This window comes from Neolamprologus brichardi, chromosome 11 (genome assembly GCF_056152115.1).
Source record: "Neolamprologus brichardi isolate AB-2024 chromosome 11, ASM5615211v1, whole genome shotgun sequence".
Classification (NCBI taxonomy): domain Eukaryota; kingdom Metazoa; phylum Chordata; class Actinopteri; order Cichliformes; family Cichlidae; genus Neolamprologus; species Neolamprologus brichardi.
In genome coordinates, this window is record NC_142114.1 from 29,527,335 (window position 1) to 29,553,072 (window position 25,738).

General features: G+C 41.6%; 1 protein-coding gene across 3 annotated transcripts in view; it reads right to left on the reverse strand.

Moving 5' to 3' along the window:
- gabbr1a (gamma-aminobutyric acid (GABA) B receptor, 1a) overlaps positions 1 to 25,738 on the reverse strand; it is a 164,446-nt gene that overhangs the window by 12,188 nt on the left and 126,520 nt on the right. For all 3 annotated transcript variants that reach the window (XM_087848516.1, XM_087848517.1, XM_087848518.1), the window contains 5 exons: positions 22,514 to 22,646; positions 13,682 to 13,798; positions 12,344 to 12,454; positions 8,438 to 8,531; positions 3,028 to 3,155 (listed from right to left, as the gene is read on the reverse strand). In XM_087848516.1, the coding sequence (XP_087704642.1) occupies positions 3,028 to 3,155; positions 8,438 to 8,531; positions 12,344 to 12,454; positions 13,682 to 13,798; positions 22,514 to 22,646 (583 nt within the window). The remainder of the gene's footprint in view (positions 1 to 3,027; positions 3,156 to 8,437; positions 8,532 to 12,343; positions 12,455 to 13,681; positions 13,799 to 22,513; positions 22,647 to 25,738) is intronic.

Sequence of the window (25,738 nt, forward strand, 5' to 3'; positions counted from 1 at the left end):
TCCGGGGAGGGCTCCCGTGTGACAACAGCATTAAAAAGTCATGACTGAAGTGGCAACGGCGTGCTGACAATCTCCACATTGTCATCTCATCAGGGCCTGGAGCTCACAACTTAGCAAAGAGGAAGGAGGTCCCTTCGCAGACGCCATTAACTATTGACATCGTCATAAAACTGAAATGTGAATATTATAAGATAAAATAGCAACATTAGACGCGACTCGCATTGTGGAGCCATGGGACGAAATGGTCACGCAAAGCTGCATTTAATGACATCATAAACAACCATAAATGATGGATGGATGATGAATCTTCTCCTCGATAAATGAGGCGAGATCTGTCCATTTATTAATGATATATCCACAGAGTATAAGATGATAAATGTGCAGCTGCTCATTAGGGGGCTTTCTTATTCATGTATTAATGGGGATTCGGGCCAGTGCAGGAAAATGTCAGTTAAAAACAGCAACCTAAAAAAACGTTTGCCTTCTCTTGATCAAAACAGGGAAAAAAAACTCTGCTGGCAGTTAAAGCAACAGAAACAACTTTTATTTTTTCTCCTGCAGACATTTTACATCAATTGCAAAGTTAGTGTGTGTCAAGAGTGTCAGGAAATGGCAGCGAGAATTTGTCTAAAGTGGCTACGGTGAACATAATGGCTGCTATTCCAGTGTGAAGTGCATCCTAGGTGCCTGCGTTTAAGATGATTCACTTGCTATTAACAGCTGCTGAAAAATGTTTATGACTGACGGCTGCTTTTACTGCCGTTCTTTAGTGCCCAAATGGGTGCATTTTTAAACCTATTGCTGCCACGGGACGGGATAACTCCATACTGTGCATGTGGTCTCAGAGATACACTTTGCATTACCCGCACTGTGCATCACGCAGTACATGCCCAGCACTAAAGCTGAACTGCAGCACTCTGATAAGGTTGGCTTGCATCTGAGTGCTGCGCAGTAACAGTCTGCTTTGTATTCTTTTGATTTCATTTAACATTTACTTCACGGTGAAATGTCTTTGAGTTTGCACTTTGCAAACAAGACATGAAATAAGAGTATCATAGCAGCGCAGGTACGATGAGGCAGCACCTGGAGCTGGCAGCAGAATGATTTGGATAGAAATGCAATAGGGGCTCTGAATTTAAGAGAAAAACATACATACATTTATATATATATACACACTAGGGGTGCAACGATACACAAAATTCACAGTTCGGTTTGGTTCGATACTTTGGTGTCACGGTTTGATATTTTTTCGATACAAAAATATGTTCATGCCTTTTTAATTTGTCATTTATTAAAATTATAAATATATATTTTAACTCAAACGTGCAGTTTTTAAATTTAATGTTGCTGAAACAACAAAGTAATAAAAAATAAATCTATCTGATGGAGAAATCACTCATCTTTGGAAAAGAGAGTTTATTACAGAGAAATGTCTCTTTCCAAAATAAAAGCTATACTATACGCTTCTTCTGGGCTATATTCTCAGCAGCATACTAAACATATCAGGTCCCCATAAGGAGAATCATGTGCTAACGGCTGTCTAAATGACTCGAGTAACGTTTGTAGCATGCGTACTTGTTGTTTTTGTCTGCTTCCACTTGTCTTTGCACTAGGATGATGTCGGCGTAAATGTGCAGTCATATTCGTTGTGTTCCCACTAGTGCTGTCAGCGTTAATCTGAAATGACGTTAACACCACAACACGGCAAATCTCCGTTAACTAGCTACCGCGGATCGCCGCGTGCGTGGGGCTGGACAGCGTCAACACATTAACGAGCTAAATGCGCTAACACACTAGTTCCCACCAATGTAATTGAGCATTGCTGGCACATCCAACATACTGTTTTACTTTAGTCCATGACGCGCTTACCTTCAGGGTCATACGTCACATGAAAACCAAAATAGTTCCAAACGCCAGATCTGAATGAGGGTGGGGGAGGTTCAATTTGCCATGTTGCAAGGAGCTTAGCTTCTGTCTGCTAGCTTGCGCTGCGCTCAGTGAATCTGCGTTCGACTACTCCGCCTAGGCTGCACTGTCGAGTGCAGATCCACTGAGCGCTCAACACAGACAGCATCGTCCAAAGGAAAGTTGATAAAATAAATTAAAAATGTTGTATTGTTCATACATATGCCTACCGAACCGAAAGCACTGTATGAACGGTTCAATATTGATACGAGTATCGTTGCACCCCTAATATATATATATATATATATATATATATATATATATATAAATCCCAGATCAAGATGAATATTAACTTCCTTGTTGGATCTAAATTGACTCTAAAATTTGAATTAAAGATTTACTCCCAACTGTAGGTGCACACAAAGCATTGTAGTCATGTATTGGCAACTAATAGAAGCATAATATGGACCAATCATGCTCATTTTCAGTGCTGTATTCTTATTCCAGGACCATTCATAATAATCCTTATTTATCTTATGTCATCCCTCGGTTCTTCCTGTCTGGAACAAGCCCGTCTACCTCCCCTGCCTCCCTGTAAGTCAGCGGCCCCTTCTCACTTGTTTTTTGCAGAAGCTAGTGTAATATAATTGTGATCTTGTTTATGCTGTCACTGCTTTGAATAATATTAGCTTTCACGCCACAGTACAAGCACATCCTGCATGCTAAAGAGTGATGCCTGCAGTTTACTTAAGGGATGTACGTATCGCTGATCACAAGTTATGCCGAGTTCCTTTAAATTACCTGTGACATTAACTTTTATAAATGACCAGAACCTGTAATGTATTGCCTCTCGAGAGCTGGCCGAGCTACCTGGCTGAACGAGCAGGAAAGTAACTTCTGGAAGGCAAAAAAAATCTCAGCTCCAAAGTAATCATGGACCACTGGCATTGATTAACTCCGCGCTGATATACTGCGGGCATTTTGTGCTACGGAGTAATAAAAACCATACTTATTGCCACTTTGTTATTCCACATCCTACAAAAGCAAGACAGCTGTAAAAATTTAAACCGCTGCACCAGAAATGGGCTTAGGCATGATGGAGCTGTTTCTTTACGGACTCACAGCAACGTTGTAAATAGCCATCCCCACGGCCCGATGGTCATTGATTTTTTCTGTGGAGACAGACTTGGTCTCGTATGCCAGAAAAATGCCCAGCAGCAGCAGCAGACCCTTGTAGCCGTAAACCACACCTAAAGGAAAAGAGAGAGAACAGTGAGGCGATGGAGGCGAGTACAGATGAGCAGCCGCGTTATGCAACGCAGGCAGTTGTTTAAAGTGCAAATATTTATATAATATATAAAATATTAATATTAAATATGATGCTGATTTCCATTTTTATGTTAAGACTCAGCAGTTTTTCCTGAATCACACACCCAAAAATTATTTATATTCATACTGCCTGCTATGCAGCTCTTCAGCTGAAGAGCTGTAACAAGCAGTTTTAGCTCCTCCCTAAAAGCCCATTTGCTACTCATTGGCTAGCTTCCGGAAGCCAGCAGAGGAGCAGATAACAAAAAAGTATTATCATTACAGAGAACATAATGCAGGCTTTAGGTGTTAATCAGGGTGTGATGGTGTTGCTATACAGCTTAAAATACTGTAAATGCACTAAAAGGAAAACTATAATGGAAAAGGTCTGCTGATAACACCAAAGGTGAACGTAGCCATCACCAAACGACTCTTTAGTGTCTCCCTGCACTCTGGGATATGTGCAGGCTGGAGTGCATTAAGTAAATGCAACACTATGAGGGACAGTTAGGGCCAACATTAGGACTGCTGAGATGTCATGGGGGCTATAAGTTTGGTCATTAGCTTCTAAGGCTACGTCCACACGTACCCGGGTATTTTTGAAAACGCAGATTTTTCTATGCACCTTTCGTCCACACGTAAACGGCGTTTTTGGTCACTGAAAACGGAGATTTCTAAGAACTCCGGCCAGGGTTGATATTTTTGAAAACTCAGTTTTTGCATTTACGTGTGGACGAGAAAAACGCAGAAAATGCAGTGTCAAAGGTGTGCGCCTTGTTTGACGTCACACTGTGCGCCACGTTATTGTTTCGGTGAAATGAATTTCTACAATACTGTTACTGTTAATTGTTCTCTCTGCAGTGTTTAAATGCTTACATACACACACAGTTACTGTCCCTCCACACATACGACTCGGTTCTGCTTCTATGCCCCAGCTTTGTTTACTATTTCCCACCGAGGCTTCTAGACTTCTGATTGGCCCACATTTCTACACGGTTAGGAATATAGCGCCACCTGCTGCTTTGGCATGTTCCTAGCAGCGTTTTCCTTCATTTCTGCCTTTACGTGTGGACGGGATTATTTCTTAAAACGGAAACGGAAAATCTCCGTTTTCAAAAATACCCGTGTACGTGTGGATGTAGCCTGAGAGTCAATCTTCATTTCGGTTCGAGTGTACGATTCTCCTGGTGAACATAATCTCACGCGTGTTCGTTCGGTCACGCACTCAATAAATAAACGACTACATGACTGAAGAAACCTAACCAGATGAACACATTCATATTATGAACGAAATCACAGACTATCTGCAAACATGTTAAACATGACAGCTTGGGACCATCGGCGTAACTTTGTGCTGAACATTTGGGGGGGGGCATCTCTGTCTAAATAAATAAATAAATCTGGTAAAATTCCCAGATGATTAAACATGCAACTATTTTGCTGGTAATACCTGAAATGAGTAAAGAACATCAACAGCCTATTTATGAAAGATAATTCATAATTTTATTGGGGGGGGTGGCATGTTGGTTGGGTCTGATTATTGGCTTGCCATAACCCCCCTAACCCCCCTGGGAATTGCACCCCTGCTTGGGACACTTCCCTTCTCCATAAATGAAATACTTTGGAATAATAGCAGGCTACCTGAAAGTGTCACGCACACGCCGTCAGGACAGTCTGATGCTGAATTACAGTTATAGCCTGTAAAGTGTCACATATACACTGTGTTCCCTCTAAAATCTGAGATATTGGAAGCAAAACTCCTCATTTCCAAAAGACCAATTTCACATCAAAATGCCCTGAAATTGTGTAAGCGACACAGCGAGATAGTCTGTTATCAAGTGAAACTGGTGGAAAAATGGAAGTTTCTCTGTGTCATTTGCTGCTTTTCAGACTCAGATGGTGTTTGGAAATGGATTCTTTATTATTAGGCGATTCTTAAGTTTGCAGTGTGCAGCTGCTGTTCTTCTTATTTATTGTCATTTTGTGTTGTTTACCTATTTCTGTCTTTTATTTATTCATTTATTGAAAGTCTGAAATGAATCACTTACAGGCCATTACCATAAACCAACAAGTTTTGTCCCTTTGCCAAATCTGTAGGTACAAACGTGAAGAATAACACATCCCCTTTACCCGGTACGGAGAAAATAATGAAAGCTATTAAAATATGAACCAAATGAAAACTAATGAATAAAATGTTTAAAACAAAATCATTTGGAGTTTTCATGATTAACGCAATACTAACATTAACACACGTGTGTAAAGATAAAACATCTTCAAACCTTAGTCGTGTTTTTTTAGGCCAAGAAAACTGTCAGTAAAGAGTTTTGGCTTTTGAAGCCACAAAGACTATTTTGTATATATTTCTCAAAGTGGATGCTGAGATGCTGAAATGTGACAGGTAGGAAAAAAAGAGCACATGCTGGGAACGTCTCCAGGATGCTGAGGTGGGAGGAGAAACTGGGGGGTTGTTGATGGGCTTGATTCGGATCAGCAGCAACATAAGAGACAGAAGGCCTCGAGGCTGTTATTTGTCCTTGGATTGCTATTATGTCATTAAATTTTAATATTGTTTCAGGCGAGAGAGTAGCCACTTAAATCCTGAATATTTGGCCAGTTTATCCAAATAATGTCTGAAATCTGCTCCGTCTATTTTGGAGACAAAGATCCGCCCGCCGGGTGAGATCGATCAGTGTCCATCACAGTCCCTGAGCTTGGCACACCCTTTAGGTCTTTACTGCTGACGTGATAAGTTGTAGTTGTGGATTTGGTTTCCCTGAATGTTTTTGCTTGTATGCCATTAGATACCACTGCAGGATGCAGTCATAGTGACACGACTGCTTCCATTAATTTTAAAGTGAGCTCTCCATGAATTGTATATGTTACAGCAAATTTACTAGTAACAGGAAGCATTACATATCCTGTAAAAACAGCCGCGTGATGCCTCTGGAGGCAAATCTGCAACCCTGATATCTCAGATTTAGCTTTTGCAAGCAAGGTTGTGTTGCATTGTGGGAGCTACAAGAGCCGTTTTTGACCTTTTCTACCACAGTAAGATTTTCTTTTTTAGCTATGCAAGCTAGCTTGAGGTACAAGGGTAGCCTCTTCTTGATCAATCACATTTTGAATGACTGAATAATTCTACTCCGATTTGGATGAATTTAATGGAATTTGGTATAATCATGAAGGCTGGGCGAATAAACTGGATGTCTTTGGTTTTCCTGCCTCCTGGTCTCTAGACCTGTGTGACTGAGACCTAAAAACATGAAACAAAAAAGTCCCAGACAAGCCTTAAACTTCATACTGCTGTATGAAAGTCCTGTGATTTCTTATGAGGACTTTAAACGATTAGTTGGGCTTTCTCACCTGGTAACATTGTATCATGCCCAGAGATGGGCAGTAACGCGTTACTTGTAACAGTAGCAGTAACGCGTTACTGTAATCCGATTACTTTTTAAAGTAACGAGTAAAGTAAGGGATTACTATTGCAAAAACGGTAATTAGATTACCGTTACTTTCCCGTAGGAACGCTGCGTTACTGCGTTACTAAAACCGTGATTTTTTGCGAGAATGTCTCATGACAGTGACGTAAGCGAGTGCGACGTTCGTGACAACAGCTGTGTGCAGATCAACAATGGATCATATATCGAGTGCAGAGAGAGTATGAGCGTGCAGCGTTTAAAGCGTGGAAGTACTGACCTTACTTTGAGTTTGATTCCATAAAAAGTGACAAAAACATTAGTGTCCGTTGTGCGTGGGAAGAAAACTTCTTTTTACAGCGAAAAAAACCCCTAAACTTCCGAGCAAGCACCGAGTAGCTACGACGTAATGGGAAACTCACAGAGAAACTCGCGGATTCTTCCACTGACCGCTGCGGCACACCTGCACCAGGGTAAACCTCCGCCTACCCCACTCCTGCTTTACAGGTGAAAATAGAGCAACAGGACCGCTAGTCTTTGACTTTATTTATTTTCTGCTGTGTTTTACTTGCATCTATTTGAAAGACTGAGTGTAAACACACAAAATATTTTATTTTATGTGCTGGAATGTGCAGAAAATAGGTTTAAATATTAAACTAATTTAGTCAGAGAATGTTGCAGATAATTAAATTTTTGCTTGATGCATAAAGTTAAAAGATTAAAACTAATAAAACAAGTTTTAAAAAGAGACTTTTCCATTTGATTACATTTTATATGATAGATTATGCAGAAAAAGTAGAATTGGGCTGAAAGATCTATCGCTTTATCACCTATTCAGGTTGTAAATCGTGTTTTTTAAAAGTAACTAAGTAACTAAGTAATTAATTACTTTTGAAAATAAGTAATCAGTAAAGTAACGGGATTACTTTTTTGGGGAAGTAATCAGTAATTAGTGACTGATTACTTTTTTCAAGTAACTTGACCAACGTATCATGACACAGTACGGTTTATGGTGGAAAGTGACACTAGTGTGCGTTAAAATGTGACAACAGTGTGAGAGTGAGACAGCTTTGGACTCTCTGGGGATGTCAACATATGAAGAGACTTGCAGAAGTCAATCAATCACCAGCTACACATCGATAAAGGCCTTTAGTCTTATTTTAGTTTGTGTCTCAAATACATTTTATGTATATTTAATGCAAAATAACTGAGATATTTATGGATGTTTTACAAATTCTGGGTGCTGGTGATAAATTCAATGTGGCCTTTGAGGAGTAAAAACACAAAAATGTTGATACAATAGACACTGAAGAGAAAAATATGCTGGATACAAAGAAATCCAGACAGAGTCGGAGAGAAAAGAGAATCGGAGTAAAATTCAACACTTATTCAGACTGTCCATTGTTTCTTTACACCGCCTGATATTAAAGCACCATCTTTTCTTCCCGGAGAAGGGAAATGCTATGGGGCAATGGCCCAGTTTGTGACCCACATTATTTGAATTTCAGCACCATTATACTTTCATAAGAGCTGCCACACTAAGAAAGATAGCAGCGAGACAGACAGAGAGGGACTGCGTGGGCCGACAAAAAGCAAAGAGGGAGTAAAGCAGGAGAGAAAAGAGGACTCAAACGTAAAGGGGCGGCGGGGGCTGAGGGATACGAGGGCTGTGATATGAGACCTGTTAAATTCTGAGTGAGCGGCAGTGACGTGTGTGCGCATATGTCCGCGTGTCACAAAGATACTCAAAGACACTCAGGGTGAAGCAGAATAGGGAGACAGATTGTTAAGAGAGGACGGATACCGACCGAGCCACGTGTTCATCTTCTTTGAGCTGCAGTGCTCCAGCAGGGGCTGAATCAGGACATCCAAATCTTCTTTAGGGGCCTCCTTAGTGAACTTCTACTCACACGGCAGACAATGGAAAAGGAAAGAGGGATGGAAGGATGAGAAAGGGAAAGAGAGCGAGAAGACAGAGAGGAGAGATAATAAGAAACTATGAAACAGTAGCATGGGCAAAATTGCACAGTAAGTATAAGCCTCGGCGACCGATCCCCTCGGGTAAATGGGGCCTTCCCGACAGGCAGATATAGATCACTGAATTAAAAGGAGATCAGACATCCAATAAATATGAAATATGAGCATTTTAAAAGTCCATCAAATGTAAGATTTGACTGTAATTACATCCACTGTGGTGCAGGTTTGTAAAGCGCTTGCTCCCGACTGAGGACGAAAGTGCTTAATGAGTATGTTTGCGTGCGTTTGAGTATCCTGGCGTTCTCATCTTAATCCGATTTGGACTGTATTCAGGACATAAGATTTAAATGGAAGACTGTCCGAAGACGCGATAATAACATCTGTGTCTCGATCCCTGAACACTGACATTCATTTTCTACTAAATGAGGCTAAAGAGATAAAGTCAGTTTGCTGTGTGGGTCACCGCCCTGTCTCAGCACGAACACACGGACTGCATATGAACGATGAATTTAGAGATCATGATCGCTGATTTGTGAACTCATTTTAATGCCTCAAAGTTGGTGCTTTCCCCTTTGCCGTGTTTATCAGAGCAGCCAGGAGTGACCATGCTAGATGCCATTTAAATAAAAAAATATTCGAATGGCACCAACACTAAAAACATGTCTGTGACTCTATTATTAGCTGAGTTGAAGACTACCGGCTAGTAGCATCTCCTATCACTCAAAATGTCCATCATATGTCCGCATGTCTTAGTAACCTTTAATAATAAGAATCTACTGGGCTCATTTGCTGCTTGGAGCCAGTCTCAAGCAACACTTTGGGGGACTGCTTTCTCATTTTTGGCATCGCTGTCTTGGCTTTGCTTTTGCAACACCCACAAACAATGACAATAAGAACGAAAGGCAAAATGTGGAGGGAAGGACGCCGCCACCTTGCTCTAATGACTTCATTTGCAACCAGAGTTTGCACAGCTGTAACCGTGGGTGGAGACGAGATATCAAGGACGAGGTATTATTATGCATGTAGGTGCAGAAGACAAACAGCTTGAAGCTAATAACATTTGTCTAGAAAACAGTTAGCATGAAGCTAGCTCTTTGACAATGAAGGACATTCCAGAAGCCGGTTGGGCTACTGTGCCGACTTTTGGGCATCTCCAATGCAAAATGATGGTAACTATTTCAGTTATATTTTGGCTTTACTTTTGTACTTTCTACTTATGCACTCTATGGCAACACTACAAAAACCCACTGTGTCAAAGGTTCCCTGTGGACACAAATGAGGACTAACATGAGAATTTAGGGCTTTGCGCAGCTTTTAGACAGAACCTTCTGTCTCTGTTTGTCTGGATGCGAGCTATTCCCGCTGCTCCGGCTCGTCTTGGTCACTTCCGTTTTTTCCTACACAGACAAAATCATCTCTTACTCAGTTTCAACATCCCTGCTCTCATCCACTCCAATCTCCTCCCTTCATCTGTGGCTCTGCTCTGCGATGTTTCATCTCGTTGGAGTCTGACCAAAATAACTTTAATCTGCACGCTCACGTTTCCGCAATAAATTTCGGTCTTATCTTCCAAATGATCTCTTCCTCTTGAAATGCAGATCATTTCGCGGAGTAGAAACTGTGAAGTGGTAAAAAGAAGCAGAGGAGAGCACTTGCAATTTTCCCATCATTGCAGTGGTTTCAAATCAGAATCTTCACATTAGCAGTGATTTACCTGCGTGCGTTTTCGTTTTATGAAAAGGGTGACTCACAGCGACAAACACACACTGTGTATTTTGCCCCAGTGTTTTTACTCGCCGCAGCTCTCAAAGCATTGTTTTCAGCTGCAGCAGGCGGCCGTTTTTAGCAAGAAAGCTGCAAAAGCCCACTGTGCACAGTTAGTAACTAGCTAGTGAATATAGTAGCTCATTTAGCAGACAAAGAGCCACATATTTCTCTCAGAGGTTAGTAGAGAATAAAAAGAGACCTAAAAGAAATTCAATTGACTAGCAGAAAGCTCGTTATGCCCCTATTAAAGTAAAACTTGAATATATATATATATATATATATATATTTTAAAAAATGCCAGTTATTGGACTTTAATTTTAATAGATTTCAAATCAAAGCAAACAGCCAAACTGTCTCTTCAAGCTGGTGTGGACAAGCAAGTATCACATCATCCATTATCAATGTCTTCTGAGCTCAAAGTGAGTTCAGCAATGTTTCATTTTTCCCCACTGTGACACATCGAAATGGCTCATTATGACATCAAAAACACAAAACATAGAAGCATTAACTGAATTTGGACACTAAGGGGATAAAAAGCAGCAAAGGAATATGTAGCCATCTCTTTATGCTGCAGGTTTTCCAGCGTTCCCTCTCTATGTTGAACTTTAACTTTGGTCAGCTTCATATTTTAAGGAATATATCTCAGTTTCTAGCTGCTAACTTCAGCACAGACTGACTGACTGCTGTGTAGCGCTCAGCAGGTAACACAGAGCACCTTATTGTCTGTGTTATTATTGAAAAGAATTAAAAAGAAGTTTAAAAGGTAGATTGAAAAGGTTAAAAAAGTAAAGATGGGTATTCAGTTACCCCGCAGTCTTACAAATGACCAGCAGGGGGAGCCTCCCGTGGTTTCGATAAGAAGTCAGCATGTGCAGAAAACGACTTTCTGCCATGTTGGTTACATTTACGTTTATTTATACATTAATAAAAACTTTCCTGCTGAGCTTATGGTCGAGTTTTGTTTCATAAAAAATTGTAAATTCATTTAAAGTCAAATAAATACAAACTTTGGTTGCTTTAGAGAAAGCTGCTATGTGAGAGTGCAGCGTCTCTAAGTCAGAGTCATAACGCTCGTGTCAAGGATTCAAAATAACTACTGCATGATGTTACAGGCACCACTTACATACTCCATATCCCTTCACTACAGGAAAAAAATGATTTTCTAAACTGTAAGAGCTGAAAATGAGCAAGCCTGAAGATTCAAACAGACAGAACCATTTTTTTAAATATACTAATGGTGTGTTTAAGTACTATTACAATTTAATGGAAGCCGTTGGTATGAAGAAACAAAGCACGATGGGTGACCCAATCACGAGCGCACAGTTATGATTGTTACAACACTTGAACGGCGGCTTAGCATCAATCGCACCGGCCTGCGTGGCCGTTTTCTAAATTTATTGTTCATAATGTGAACGCAGTACAAGACCACAGCAACGGCAGCAATACTTCACTTTGTAGTAAGTGTATGCAAAACAGCAAAACATGCTGCTCATCATTTAGAGTATGAAGAATAAAAGGTTTTAGGTGGTTAAAACATACGATCCTACAGAGAGGCAGGGATAAACTCGCTCACGATAGAGATGCCGCAGGGTAACCTGTGCTTTTAACAGACATCAAGCACAGATCAACATATAACGGCTACGTTTGGCTGCTCCCTTATTCAGCAGGTAGCTGAGCCGGTTTGATTTGACAGGTTTTTACACCTGATGCCCTCCCTGGTGTGACTCCCAAAGGATTTGCGTCTCCTCCCGGGATAAATATATAAAAGTCCTAAACGTCAGTGTTCCAGTGCTACTGCTCCTCTGCGCTTAAACATGATATTTGAGTCAAGATGAATCCAAACGAAAGAACAATTCTTCAGTCGCGACCGAGCGTCTCATTACTGCGTTTCTGACTGATGGCTGTGGCTGCACGGTCTGTGCAAACGGGCGGTGACACACAAATGATCTCATCTGTCTCTAGTACTCTACCTCCTTAGTAATGTGCAGAGGATCCACAATCTGCCAGATCATGAGTGACAGGAAGTCGATAGCCAGCAGCACCCCGACCGTTGCGTAGAGTTTCCACGGCTCCAAGTGTTGCTGTGCGAGTCAGAGACAGAGACACACAAACAGAAACACAAGAGTCATCGCTATCCAAGGGCATCACGAGCTGGTCCGCAAACAAAGACAAACCACCAGGACAAATAATGCGACAGGCGTCCTTGTGATTTCTGGATGACTGGGCACGAATTGTCTCTCCGAATGTGTGTCTTGACAGAGTGTGTGTTTTCAGAAGCAGCGGGAGTCTGCGTGCGGCTACAGAGCCCGTATTTGCACCTGAAATCATCGTTTATACAAACCGAGATGACACTGCTTTCGCGTGGAAGCGAGCGCCATCAATTCTATTATTCTTTACTTGAGCTATAATGGAAGCAATAAAGCCGTAACCGAAAAACAAGCAACAGAAATGAGCTTTCCCACTTTGCTCCCCCCTCTCTCCACTCTCCGGCTTTTTTTTTTTAACTTCAGCCATGCCGGCTTACGCACAGCACCTCCAACATTGTAACAGCCATTCGAGCGTGGAACAACCAAAACTGAAGAATAAAATAAAGAAGAAAACACATTACACAGTCCTGGGCCGCCTCTTCACTTGAGTTGCATGAAAAATGAGTTGAAAAGCGCCCATTCTCCCCTCCATTTGTGAAAGTTTCTTTAAATACTCTCACTGAGCTCTCTGGCAAATTGCCCTTCTGTGGACAGGAAGAGAACTGAAAGTCAACCTGATTCGTTCTGCTTTGGCTCAAATAATAAAGCCCCGAAGGCTGGATTTCTGCATTGAACTTTAATACTCATCCATATTCATAAATATTCCATAAATGGCTTAATCTCTTATTCTTCTGATTAGGTCTTAGAAATTCCCACAACGCATCACAGACTGGCAATATCTTACTGGCTGCAGGATACACTATCTTTAAAGAGGGTGGAAACTAACACACACACAGAACTAGATACAAACTCTGCTTCAGCATGCAAACAAATGTGATGACGAGGGAATCGGGAGCTCAGACTCTTTGTCCAGTATCTGTATCAGTGTGCGTCCAACCCTTATCCGTGCTCTCTGCTAGCGGATGCTGCAACGCTCGCCCCTCAGAAGCTTATGTTACTACGAAGGCTGCAAAGTTTTTTTTAAATAACTTTTTTATCAGCCGGTGCCACACACGCTGCGTGGCCCGCGCCCGCCATCCCATCCTTCCTCTGCTCTCCGGAGACGCCCGAGAGGCTAATCCCAACCGCCCTCGATTCCTCTCCGCCTCCCCTCCTGCTCACCTTCTTCTTCTCCTTCTTCTCGTCCTTCTTGGTGAAGAGGGTGTGGACCCACCAGATCTTGGTGAACATGCTGCCGTACGCCAGGCTGAAGCCGAGGCCGAGGAGCCACAGGCGGAACTGCAGGAGAGCAGAGAGGAGCGAGAAGGAGGAATGAGAGGATTAGGCTCGAGGAGAGGATTTTCAGTTTAAAATACCTTTATTCAAGGATGCGGCAAAGTTTGGACATATTTACTCGTTCACAGGTTTTTCATTACTTTTAGATTTTATACACTTTAAGAAAAGCACATCTGGATTATATCACAAGTTAAAAAGAAAAAACTTCAAAGAGATTCTTTGAAGCAGCCAGTTTTTAGTGTGATCTTTGCACTCTTCACTCTCTCAATTAGCTTAATGAACGTTTCCAAACAGAAGTTTTCATACTTATTGACTGCTCTCCCTTCACTCTGCGCTTCAGTTCATCCCATCTCAGCTGGGTTTAGGTCGGTAATGGTGGAGGTCACGGGATCTGATAATCACCTCAGAATTATAATCAAACTAGTCCTTTTTCACATAGTGCTTAACCCTTTAAAACCGATCGGAGCGGGCACGCTCTGTTCTGCGTAACTATTTTTAAATCCCGGTAGCTCTGCAACCACGTAAGCTAGCGCAAAAATTTTTTTTGCATATGAAACCGGAGGAGTTGTACTTACATCTTATGCCATCAGCTTGTCCTCGGTCACAGTTTCCTTCCACATATAGTTTTGCAAAAACTGCATAAAAAGCACTTGCAGTAACAAAAACATAATATTCCAGAAACACGCTTTGCCGATCCGATCAGCTGTTTGTAACACTTCCTACGTCCATCAGCGTGAACTATCACATGTCCGCCATTACCTGCCCAAAACCGGAAGTGACGTCATTTTGCAGAAATGTAGTTTTTTACCATCAGGGCCTCATGAGCCTATACTGGTGTTTTTAAAAGTTATGTTTGACTTTATGACTTTCTGTGTGGTTTCTGGGATGCTTAGGACTCATATTGCACTGCTGGAAATAGTTTATTTTGATGCACATGCTGCTTTTTTGCAAATTTGCATTATAATATTTATTTTTGTTTTTCCTGCAGTGTATGAAAATTGGTGTATTTCAAAAATAAAACTATGAAGACACTCAAAATAAATTTCCTGTGGTGGGAAACTATTTTGTGCAACTTTTTTGTATTTACAGTTTTGAGGGATAAGCCTCTTAAATTTCTAGAAATATATGTTAAAAAAGCAAAAACAATTTTCAATTTTTTTGTCGTTTATTGCACTTTTTTGCAATTTATGTAATTACTATGCACTTAATGCAGACATATTATTAAAATTTGGGCTATAATGGTTGTATTGATGTATAGCAACTTGAAATGCTCCCAAAAATGGCTCCACAACATGTAAAAATATAATATAAGCTCTGGCGGACTTGGTTCTATGGTAGGTCTTAAAGGGTTAAAGGAAATAGTCCCACTTACTTTTAGAGCGTTATTTTATTTATATTTGTCTATTTGCTGACGCAACCGAGTATCACGCAGATTTTGTACTCGGGAAAGCTTAAGGACTAATACAGCTAATGTCAGATCCAGATGCACCTTTTAGGTTTCCATAATGTATGAAAACAGCTCAAACAGCCCTCACTGAGCCCACAGTTGCTGCTTTTGTTCATTGTTCTGCTTTCAGAGTAATGATGCTTCCATCCAGCTCAACCCAGAGAGGTCAGTGTGCCTCTGCAGGGTGCTGCGGTAGCCGCGCTGGATGAGAGTTGCCTTTAATTGTGAATGAATCTCCAGCAGTGTTGAGAGGAAAGCCCGCTACACCATCACTGCTCCTCCTGCATGCTTCACAGAGCTATTTATGCAGATATGGGCTCAGTTTCACTGCGTCCCTCAAACACAAAATATTTCATAACCATTATATTGAAAGATGATCGTTTCCACTTGCCACTGTTAAAATTCGGGGATTTGATCGTCCATTGTGGGACAGCTTCACTACTCCATGTGCATTGATGGAATAACTTATAGCCATGGTATCTCTAGCATAGCATAGAGCAGCTTAAACACTATGGCCAGTATTAAACTTACCAACTAGAACAGGGGTCTGCAACCTCTAACACCCAAAGAGCCACTTGGACCCGGTTTCCACGCAAAAGAAAACACTGAGAGCTGCAAATACTTTGTGACATCTAAAATGAAGATAACACTGTAAATATTGTTTTTTACCTTTATGCTTTGTGTGAACAACTAAGGTGTGTTGCTTATGAAATCCATGAAGTGCTACAGAGAAAATTATATTTTATTTATGTAATGAACACATTTTGAACTCTTAAAGAAATATAACAAAAGGAAAGCTGAACTAAAATGATCCAGCAAACAAAAACTGTTGTGAGCCGCCACCCTTATATCGCCTTTGTGCTTTTGGAGCCTTGACCTGACTTTTAAAAAGTAATTGAAAGAAAGCACTATGCTGCTAAAAAAAACAACAACAGATATTTGCAAAATTCTGTCTAAATATGTATTTTACCTGGTTAATGTGTGTGGCGGGGCGTGGTCTGCAGCGCCGCTGCAGGGGAGGCGGACGCACCTGAGCGGCACCCGCAATCACGCCTCACCGCCTTAAAGTCTGTGCTGTTGTTGGTGTGTGTCGGGCTGTGAGCTGAAAAGCTACAGCCGGCTGTATGTGTACAACAACCATGTGTGAAAAGTGGTCAGTAAAGAGATGCTGAAAAGCGTGTTCATGCAAACATCGTCGGTCTGCCGTGATATGTTTACAATAAGACTTCTGCTCCTGAACCTCTGCACACAGCGTCTGCAAATCGGGGCTGTACGAAGTCACTTTCATCTTTAGGACTGTAAGCTGTCGTCTGTGAGGCGTGAGCGGTGTTTGTCTTTAACATAGTTCACGGTGGAGAACAGCTGCCGACATAATGTGGATCCGAAGATCCATAACTGGCCTACCTGGGGTCAAAAGTCTCGATAAATGCACGGCGTTTCGGCGGGTATACTGGCTTCCACGAGTGTGACGCTTATTTTGAGCGATGAAAAATAATAAAATATAATTTTATTTTTATATTTCAAAATCACAATAATCTTCCAATTTAGAACTACAAGTTAAAAAAGAACTAATACAAAAAAAATACACGTCAGCTAAATACTAATTTATTTTCCCAAACCACGCGGAGCCGCAGTATGAGGACTAAAGAGCTGCAGGTTGCCGACCCCTGAACTAGAACCACAGAAGAATCCGTCTGTTGGAAAAATGTGAAATAGTTGCAACTTTGTGTTCAAGCACACAAACATATAAACCAGATTGCTGTTGCAGTTTTCTTCCTGTTAAAGGGACGTTTTTTCTTCCCACTGTCACCAAGTGCTAGCTTGATTGTAGGGTATTTATTTTAAAACATAAAGAACCTCGAGGCGACTACTGTTGAGATCTTTTGCTTATATAAATAAAACTGGATTGAATTAAAGCACTAAATAAAATGAAAATTTTCTGTATTTGCATCTTTCATATATGGAGATGGGTGCATTTGTGCTGCATGGGGACGTTTGAGTTAATAATGTTTGTTAAGAATTCCAACACGGCCATTATTAAATAACAACAAAACAAACAAAACAAACAAAATCTTTATCTTAATGGAAAGAAAATCCCATTAAAGCGATATAAGGCTCTGTGTTTTCATTCTTTAAAATCCAACACATCCACAATAGGAGGAGAGGGACGAGTTAGCAAGAGGAGAGTAGCAGAGAGGGTGAGACGAACAAAAGAAAAAAGGAGAATGAGAGAATGGGGGTAGACAGACACACTGATAGATATATGAGGGGAGAGTAAAGTATGGGGCGCAAAAAAGACAGATGACAAGGTGAGATGCAGAGAGCGGGCAATAGTAGGGGAGAGATAATATGAATCCCAAGAGATGGCGAGATTGCAGGAACAGAAAAAAGGAGGAGGAGGTCAGAGGCAGAGCGCAAGAGAGAGGCAGAACAAAGCATGAGAGGGAATAACTGGACAGGGACAAAGAGCGGAGAAGCGACAGAAATGGAAATCTCCCCCTGCTACACAAAGGCTCGACACGAGTGACAGAGACATACTCCCACTCCTCATTAGCGCTGGGATCCCATCGTCTGTGCCATCCCGACACCCAGAAAGTCGTGGCCGCAACGACGAATGCCAAAATCATTTCAAACGCTTAATGAATTTCGACAGTGTTTAAACTCTGGTCGTCTTTCATGCGCTAAATAAGCACGATCAAAACCCCGAGCTGACTGCTGTCTGGTTTGCAGGTGTGTGCGTGCCACGGGCGACGAATATCACAGCTGTCCGTGCGTCACGACACCTAAACGCGGGCTTGCTTAAAGTAGACGCGCGATTTCACAGAAGGATAGAGCTTTACTAAACCTGACAGCTGCATCTGAAAAGTGCAAAAACAGAAGCAAACATGTTAAACAAATGCAGATAAACAATCTTGATTTGAGAGCTCCTGCAGCTGGACCAGTCACTTCCAATTCATGTTTCCAGAAACTATGGAAAACTTTCCAAAGAGGATCCTGGAGGATCTGGGACTAAAACTATATCTATATAACGCACTTCACTGTGTGCACGCAGCAACATGACAGCTTTAATTAACCCTTTAAGACCTACCATAGGACCACATACTTTATATGTTTACATGCTGTAGAGCCATTTTTGGGAGCATTTCAAGTTGCTATACATCAATACAACCATTATAGCCCAGATTTTAATAATATGTCTGCATTAAGTCCATAGTAATTACATAAATTGCAAAAAAGTGGAATAAACTACAAAAAAATTGAAAATCGTTTTTGTTTTTTTAACATATATTTCTAGTTAGAGAAATTTAAGAGGCTTATCCCTCAAAACTGTAAATACAAAAAAGTTGCACAAAATAGTTTCCCACCACAGGAAATTTATTTTGAGTGTCTTCATAGTTTTATTTTTGAAATACACCAATTTTTATACACTGCAGGAAAAACGAAAATAAATATTATAGTGCAAATTTGCAAAGAAAACAGCATGTGCATCAAAATAAACTATTTCCAGCAGTGCAATATGAGTCCTAAGCATCCCAGAAACTATTTAGAAAGGCATAAAGTCAAACATGACTTATAAAAACACCAGTATAGACTTTTAAGGCCTACAAGTAAAAAAAAAAACCTACATTTTCTGCGAAATGACGTCACTTTCGGTTTAGGGCAGGAACTTGATCCTCAAAGACAGAGAAAATGCATGCAGGCCATTTAATTAGTTACACCTTCCTGGTAACAGGTTGGTTTCAATTCTTCATGGCATTGATTCAACAAGCGAGCCTGAAACATTCCTCTGAGGTTTTGGACCATCCTGACATGACAGCATCACACAGTTGAAGCAGATTTGTTGGCTGCACATCCATGACGTGAATCTCCTGCTCCACCACATCACAAAGGTGCTCTATTGCACTGACTGGATCGATCTGGTGACCGCTTCCCCAGTAAGAAAATATTAGCACACCTTTACCCCACCGACAGCCTGAACTGTTGATACAACACCGAATGGATCCATGTTTTCATGCTGTTTTTACCAAATTCTGAAACTACCTTCTCAGACCAAGCGACGTTTTTCCACTATGAAGCTTGTACGCAAGATTAATGCAGATCTGTAATCACTCATCTGCTGCTAGTCTATTATTTAAATCACTTCCGCTTTCCCGCGCCGTCAAACTCGGTGCTGACATCGTTGCTCTAGTCCAATCATCTTCTTGCTGCCTTGTTCTCAGCCTCTGTGCGTGCTTTAAATCTCAGAGCTCTTCTGTCATCCTCCCTTTCGTACTCCCTCAAGAGACTCAGAAAAGCAGGACTCTCCACACTTCACCTCACAACTTTCTACAGAGGCACCATTGAAAACATCCTGACACAAGATTTTGCAGCTTGGATTGTTAAGACTGCCAGGAGGATTGTTGGTGCCCCTCTCTCATCACTGGAGGAGATCTACAAGCAGCGCTGCATACGCAGAGCTATCTCCATCATCAGAGACCTCCACCACCCCTCTCATGGCCTCTTCTCCCTCCTGCCGTCTGGCAGGTACGGAAGCATCAGCTGCAGAACCACCAGGATGTTGGAAGGGTTCTTTGCACGAGCCGTGAGCCTGATAAATGGACTGTGTCCTGTTCTACTGGGATTCTGTTCTATTCCATGTGTTGTGCATTCAGAGATGCTCTTCCACGTAACTTGATTGTAGCGATTCGAGTCTACGTTGCCTTCCTATCAGCTCCAAGGAGTCTGGCTGTTCTCCTCTGACCTCTGGCATCATCGAGGCCAGAGAACTGCTGCTCACTGAGTTTTCTCTTTTCCAGAACATTTTGTAAACCTTACAGATGTTATGTGGGAAAATCCCCGTAGATCAGCAGTTTGTGAAGCACAGACCAGTCCATCTGGCACCAACTGAACTTCAGCAGGTCACCTTGGCTATGCACTGCTGCCACATGATTGGCTTATTAGATATTTGTCTTAATGAGCAGTATAGCATCCTCCTTATGCATTTCATGCATGTGTTATTTTCAGACATATGGGGGTTATGTCACCCCCCCTCCTCCTCATCAGTAATGATCTAGTCTGGTATTTACTTGGGCGTGACTTAGCCAATTAACCAATACCTACCTATTATATGTCAGCTGACCTATCTGTGAAGTTTTGACTGGTTAATTTGAAAAAAAAATTTCTGTTTCCTGTCTTGTGTTTAAGCAATTTTTACAATGTTTTACTATGACCCTGATGAAAGCCACGAGCCGAAACGCGTTGGTCTATTATTAAAGTTGTTCTTCTTCCCTCAAGTGTTGCTGGAGTTCCTGCTTAATGAACAGTTAAACAGGTGTACCAAATAAAGTGGTCGTGTCCTGACCCTACTAACCTACTAACTAGTTTCACATTGTTATCAACATACAGAATTAAAATATTCTAAAACCAACTAAGTAATTTTTATGCTAGCAGGGTGACGTGTTCGATTAACTATAGCATCCCAGCTGAATTTTGTTTCTATTGACTGTATTTTTATTCTGTCCATACGTTTATCACCTGTTCCTCTATCGATGTCTCTGACTGAAGGAGGTGAGACTCAGTTCATTTTGTGAGGAAGATGAGTGATTTTATCCCCCTTTTTAAAGAGAAAACACGGGGCCTGAAGAAAAAAACACTTCATGTTGGTTTCACTTTTCACTCCTCCCTGAGTGCATCACCTGGAAAAGTATCACACATTAAAATAGAATTTCACTCACCAAAAATAGAGCACGTTCTTGGAAGGTCTGTTATTAAAATTACACGCACGGCAACCCAAATTACTGGTCTGCTCTGAAAAGAAGCAACAATGCAAAACACCCTCAAACGCTTCGATTCTGCAACTCCAGTGAGCTGAGGGGAAGTGTGACAGCTTGTAGTTCAGGGGTCGGCAACCTGCGGCTCTTTAGTCCTTATACTGCGGCTCCGCGTGGTTTGGGAAAATAAATTAGTATTTAGTTGAAGTGTATTTTATTTATGTTAGTTCTTTTTAACTTGTAGTTCTAAATTGGAAGATTATTGTGATTTTGAAATATAAAAATAAAATTATATTCTATTATTTTTTTCATCGCTCAAAATAAGCGTCACACTCGTGGAAGCCGGTGTACCCGCCGAAACGCCGTGCATTTATCGAGACTTTCAACCCCAGGTAGGCCAGTTATGGATCTTCGGATCCACATTATGTCAGCAGCTCCACCATGAACTATGTTAAAACAAACACGCTCACGCCTGACAGATGACAGCTTACAGTCCTGCGTAAACTGACTTCGCACAGCCCCGATTAGCAGACGCTGTGCGCAGAGGTTCAGGAGCAGAAGTCTTATTGTAAACATATCACGACAGACCGACGATGTTTCCATGAACACGCTTTTCAGCATCTCTTTATTGACCACTTTTCACACATGGTTGCTGTACACACACAGCCGGCTGTAGCTTTTCAGCTCACAGCCCGACACACACCAACAACAGCAGAGAGAGCACAGACTTTAAGGCAGCGAGGTGTGATTGCAGGTGCCGCTCAGGTGCGTCCGCCTCCCCTGCAGCAGCGCTGCAGACCACGCCCCGCCACACACATTAACCAGGTAAAATACATATTTAGGCAGAATTTTGCAAACATCTATTTTTCCTTTTTTAGCAGCATAGTGCTTTTTTTCCAATTATTTTTTAAAAGTCAGGTCAAGGCTCCAACAGCCCAAAGGCGATATAAGGGTGGCTCACAACAGCTTTTGTTTGCTGGATCATTTTAGTTCAGCTTTCCTTTTGTTAAATTTCTTTAAGAGCTCAAAATGTGTTAATTACATAAATAAAATGTAATTTTTTCTGTAGCACTTCATGGATTTCATAAGCAACACACCTTAGTTGTTCACACAAAGCATAAAGGTAAAAAACAATATTTACAGTGTTATCTTCATTTTAGATGTCAAAAAGTATTTGCGGCTCCCAGTGTTTTCTTTTGCGTGGAAACCGGGTCCAAGTGGCTCTTTGGGTGTAAAAGGTTGCAGACCCCTGTTCTAGAGGAAACATTGACCCGTCTGTCAAAGCACACGTGAACTTTAAGCCTTAATAAAAGGAACATTAAAAATATAGCTCCCCTGCACCCCTCACACATACAGTTATGAAGCTGTAAATTAACTACAGAGTCCTAAGCTCGAGAAAGTTTTTGGCCTCATTTTCAGTCCAATATTGAGTCTTGTTGATGCTCATCAAGTCCTCAGCTGTTGGTATCACATCACTAGAAAAATATATTTGTAGCTACAATAACACGTTTTCTCTGTTACCTGGCAGACGACGGGGAACTGAGACTTCTGGACGTGGTGACCATCAATCCCCAGCGGGAACACAGCAGCGAGCGCCATCATGCAGCCCACCGCTGTCATGTTGTTCAGGTAGGGCTGTGAGTTCTGGATGTACCTGAAATTGTAACAGATTCACACACAAATAAAGAGAAAAAAAACACAATAAGAAAAAACATGTTTCAGCTTAAAGGTAGATTCAATGAATTTGTGAGCAGGCGGTAATTGTTTTGTTGCGAGCTCCAAGAAAGCTCATCTTTTTTTGTAGGTTTTTTTAAATTAAAATGTTATCATCCTGATTTGCTTGTTTGGACGGTCTCCTGGCGTGTTCATCACACTGAGAAGGTCCAAATATAGAAACTCTCTTCCTCCCCGGGCATCTCCTTTGATGTGTGATTGGCACTCATTAGTCTAATTAGTGCAGACAGAAGGCGACGTCCTATCTTCTGTGAGCAGTGCAAGAGGACAATTTTAGGTGAGGCACATTTTTTCACCATAAATCCATAAAAAAAAAGGTTATTTGTTGTGTGCACGGCATTAAAATCATTAGTCTGCTTTGTAGAGGTTTTTATCACAAACACAAACACAAAAGGTCAGGGTTTTTTTTTTCTTGCTGTATCTTCACAGGAAAGATTGCCAAAGAGAGAATGACTCACTTCTTGGGATCACAGATACCTGTAAGAATCTAACAGTTGAGTACCGTCTGATTTAGTTGAGGGGATTTAATTCAATAACCTTCTAAACAGAGTTTAACATTTGCCACAGTAGCAAACGTTCCCCGTGGAGGTGCACTATTTACCTCTCTTTCATGAATTAAACACTTTTTATTGCCAGTGTGTGAACAGACTGTTCAGCTTAAAAACTCAGATCTTCCCTCCACAGCATGGCTTCTGTCCCGTCTTCCTCCCCTCGCCCCCAACCGGTCACGGCAGACGGCCGCCCATCTCTGAGCCTGGTTCGTGGGGCGACCGTGGCTCAGGGGGTTGGGAAGCGCATCTGTAACCGGACGGTCGCCGGTTCGATCCCCGGTCGTTGTGTCCTTGGGCAAGACACTTTACCCTACCTAGCCTAGCCTACTGGTGTTGGCCAGAGGGCGCGATATGGCAGCCTCGCTTCTGTCAGTCTGCCCCAGGGCAGCTGTGGCTACAACCGTAGCTGCCTCCACCAGTGTGTGAATGTGAGAGTGAATTATTAGTGGCATTGAAAAGCGCTTTGGGTGCCTTGAAAAGCGCTATATAAATCCAATCTATTATTATTATTATTCAGCTGGATGTTACTTCCTGTTAAAAGGGAGTTTTTCCTTCCCACTGTTGCCAAGTGCTTGCTCAAAAGGGGTTGTTTGATTGATGAGGTTTTCTTTGTATTACTGTAGGGTCTTGTACCTTACAATATAAAGTGCATTAACCTCCTAAGACCCGAACTCTTTCATGACATGCATATTTAATTTCTCTTTGCTATTTCAGCTGATTGGGACCTGACGAATGTAAAAACAAAGAATTATCTTTTTACCAAATTTTGCGCTCCAGGGGCCTGACATCCACATATGAGCACATTCGTTTTAAATTTTGATGGAACAGTGGCAGGATAATGTCCTCGTAAGTGGATATCAGGCCCTTGTAGAGCAAAATTTAGTATTGTGGTCTAGACAACCCAAAATGTGATGTCTGCATGTGTAGACGTCAGGTCCTAGGAGGTTTCAGGCGACTCCTGTCGTGCTTTGGTGCTACAAAATAATTTAACTGAATTAAAAAGGTTCTCTTGGTCGCCTCCATAAGCCTGTGGACTGACTCGTTCTTCACTGGGGTTTCTATATGTCATGGTTTGTGTTTCCTTGAAGTTCATTTTTGTAACTTGTGTTTATTCTGATTTTGTATTCGTTTAGGGTTGAACCTGAAGTTTAGTGTTTTATCAGCCCTACCTGTGTCTGTCCTCGGTGCTCTGTTCATGTCCCCGTGTTGTAAATCGGTCTGTGTGTTTCCTGCTTTACTTTGAAGGCTCGTGTTCTGGATTTCCTGTTCTATTCTGAAGGTCTGTTGTCATTGTGTTCAGCTTGTGTCCTCCAGTCATCGTGTGTATTAGGATCAGCTGTTCTCCCCTCCTGTGTGTGATTACCCGATTACCTTGTGTGTGTGATTCAGGAGACAGACACTATCTCTACTTTCAAGATTAGGCTTAAAACTTTCCTTTTTGCTAAAGCATATAGTTAGGGCTGGACCAGGTGACCCTGAATCCTCCCTTAGTTATGCTGCAATAGACGTAGGCTGCCGGGGGATTCCCATGATGCATTGAGTTTTTCCTTTCCAGTCACCTTTCTCACTCACTGTGTATTAACAGACCTCTCTGCATTGAATCATATCTGTTATTAACCACAGCATGTCTTTTATCCTGTCTTCCTTCTCTCACCCCAACCAATCACAGCAGATGGCCCCGCCCCTCCCTGAGCCTGGTTCCTCCGGAGGTTTCTTCCTGTTAAAAGGGAGTTTTTCCTTCCCACTGTCGCCAAAGTGCTGCTCATAGGGGGTCATATGATTGTTGGGTTTTTCTCTGTATCTATGAAGCGCCTTGAGGTGACTTTTGTTGTGATTTGGCGCTATATAAATAAAATTGAATTGAATTGAATTGTATATTTAGTGGGTGTCGGTCTGTGTTCGTTGTCGGCTCGTCTGCGTTCATCTGTGTATCTCTGCGTTTTTGGTGTCCTCCGTCAGTCTGCGTCTCTCTGCCTTTCACCCCGTGTCCTGAGGATTTCTAGTTGCTCTTTAGTTTTCCCAGTTTAGGTTTCCGTTAGTATGTCTCATGATTCGTTGTCTGTTCCTGCCACTGTCACCTGTAAATAAACTCTCACTCATATCATCAGTCGGCTGCCTGCATTTTGGGTCCACCTTTCATGCCACAACACGACTGCTGCCTCAGCCGTGACACTATACATGTAATTTGATTATCAGAATTCCCATGGAAGCAGTACATGTGTACTTTGTAGTGCATCTGAGGCTGGATTTACCTCATTTTAAGACCTGCTAAGGACCACATGACTTTTATTATGGCCTGGTATGAAAAACCTGGAGTACTTTCTTTTTACCATTTCTGCATTTGTTGGTTTCCCACTTATACAACATACATGGCATCCAGTAGTCAATATAAAACAGTGGAGCCTAAGAGTAGGATAGTGTCATCGGTAGGGATGGGTATTGTTTAGGTTTTATCCGATAC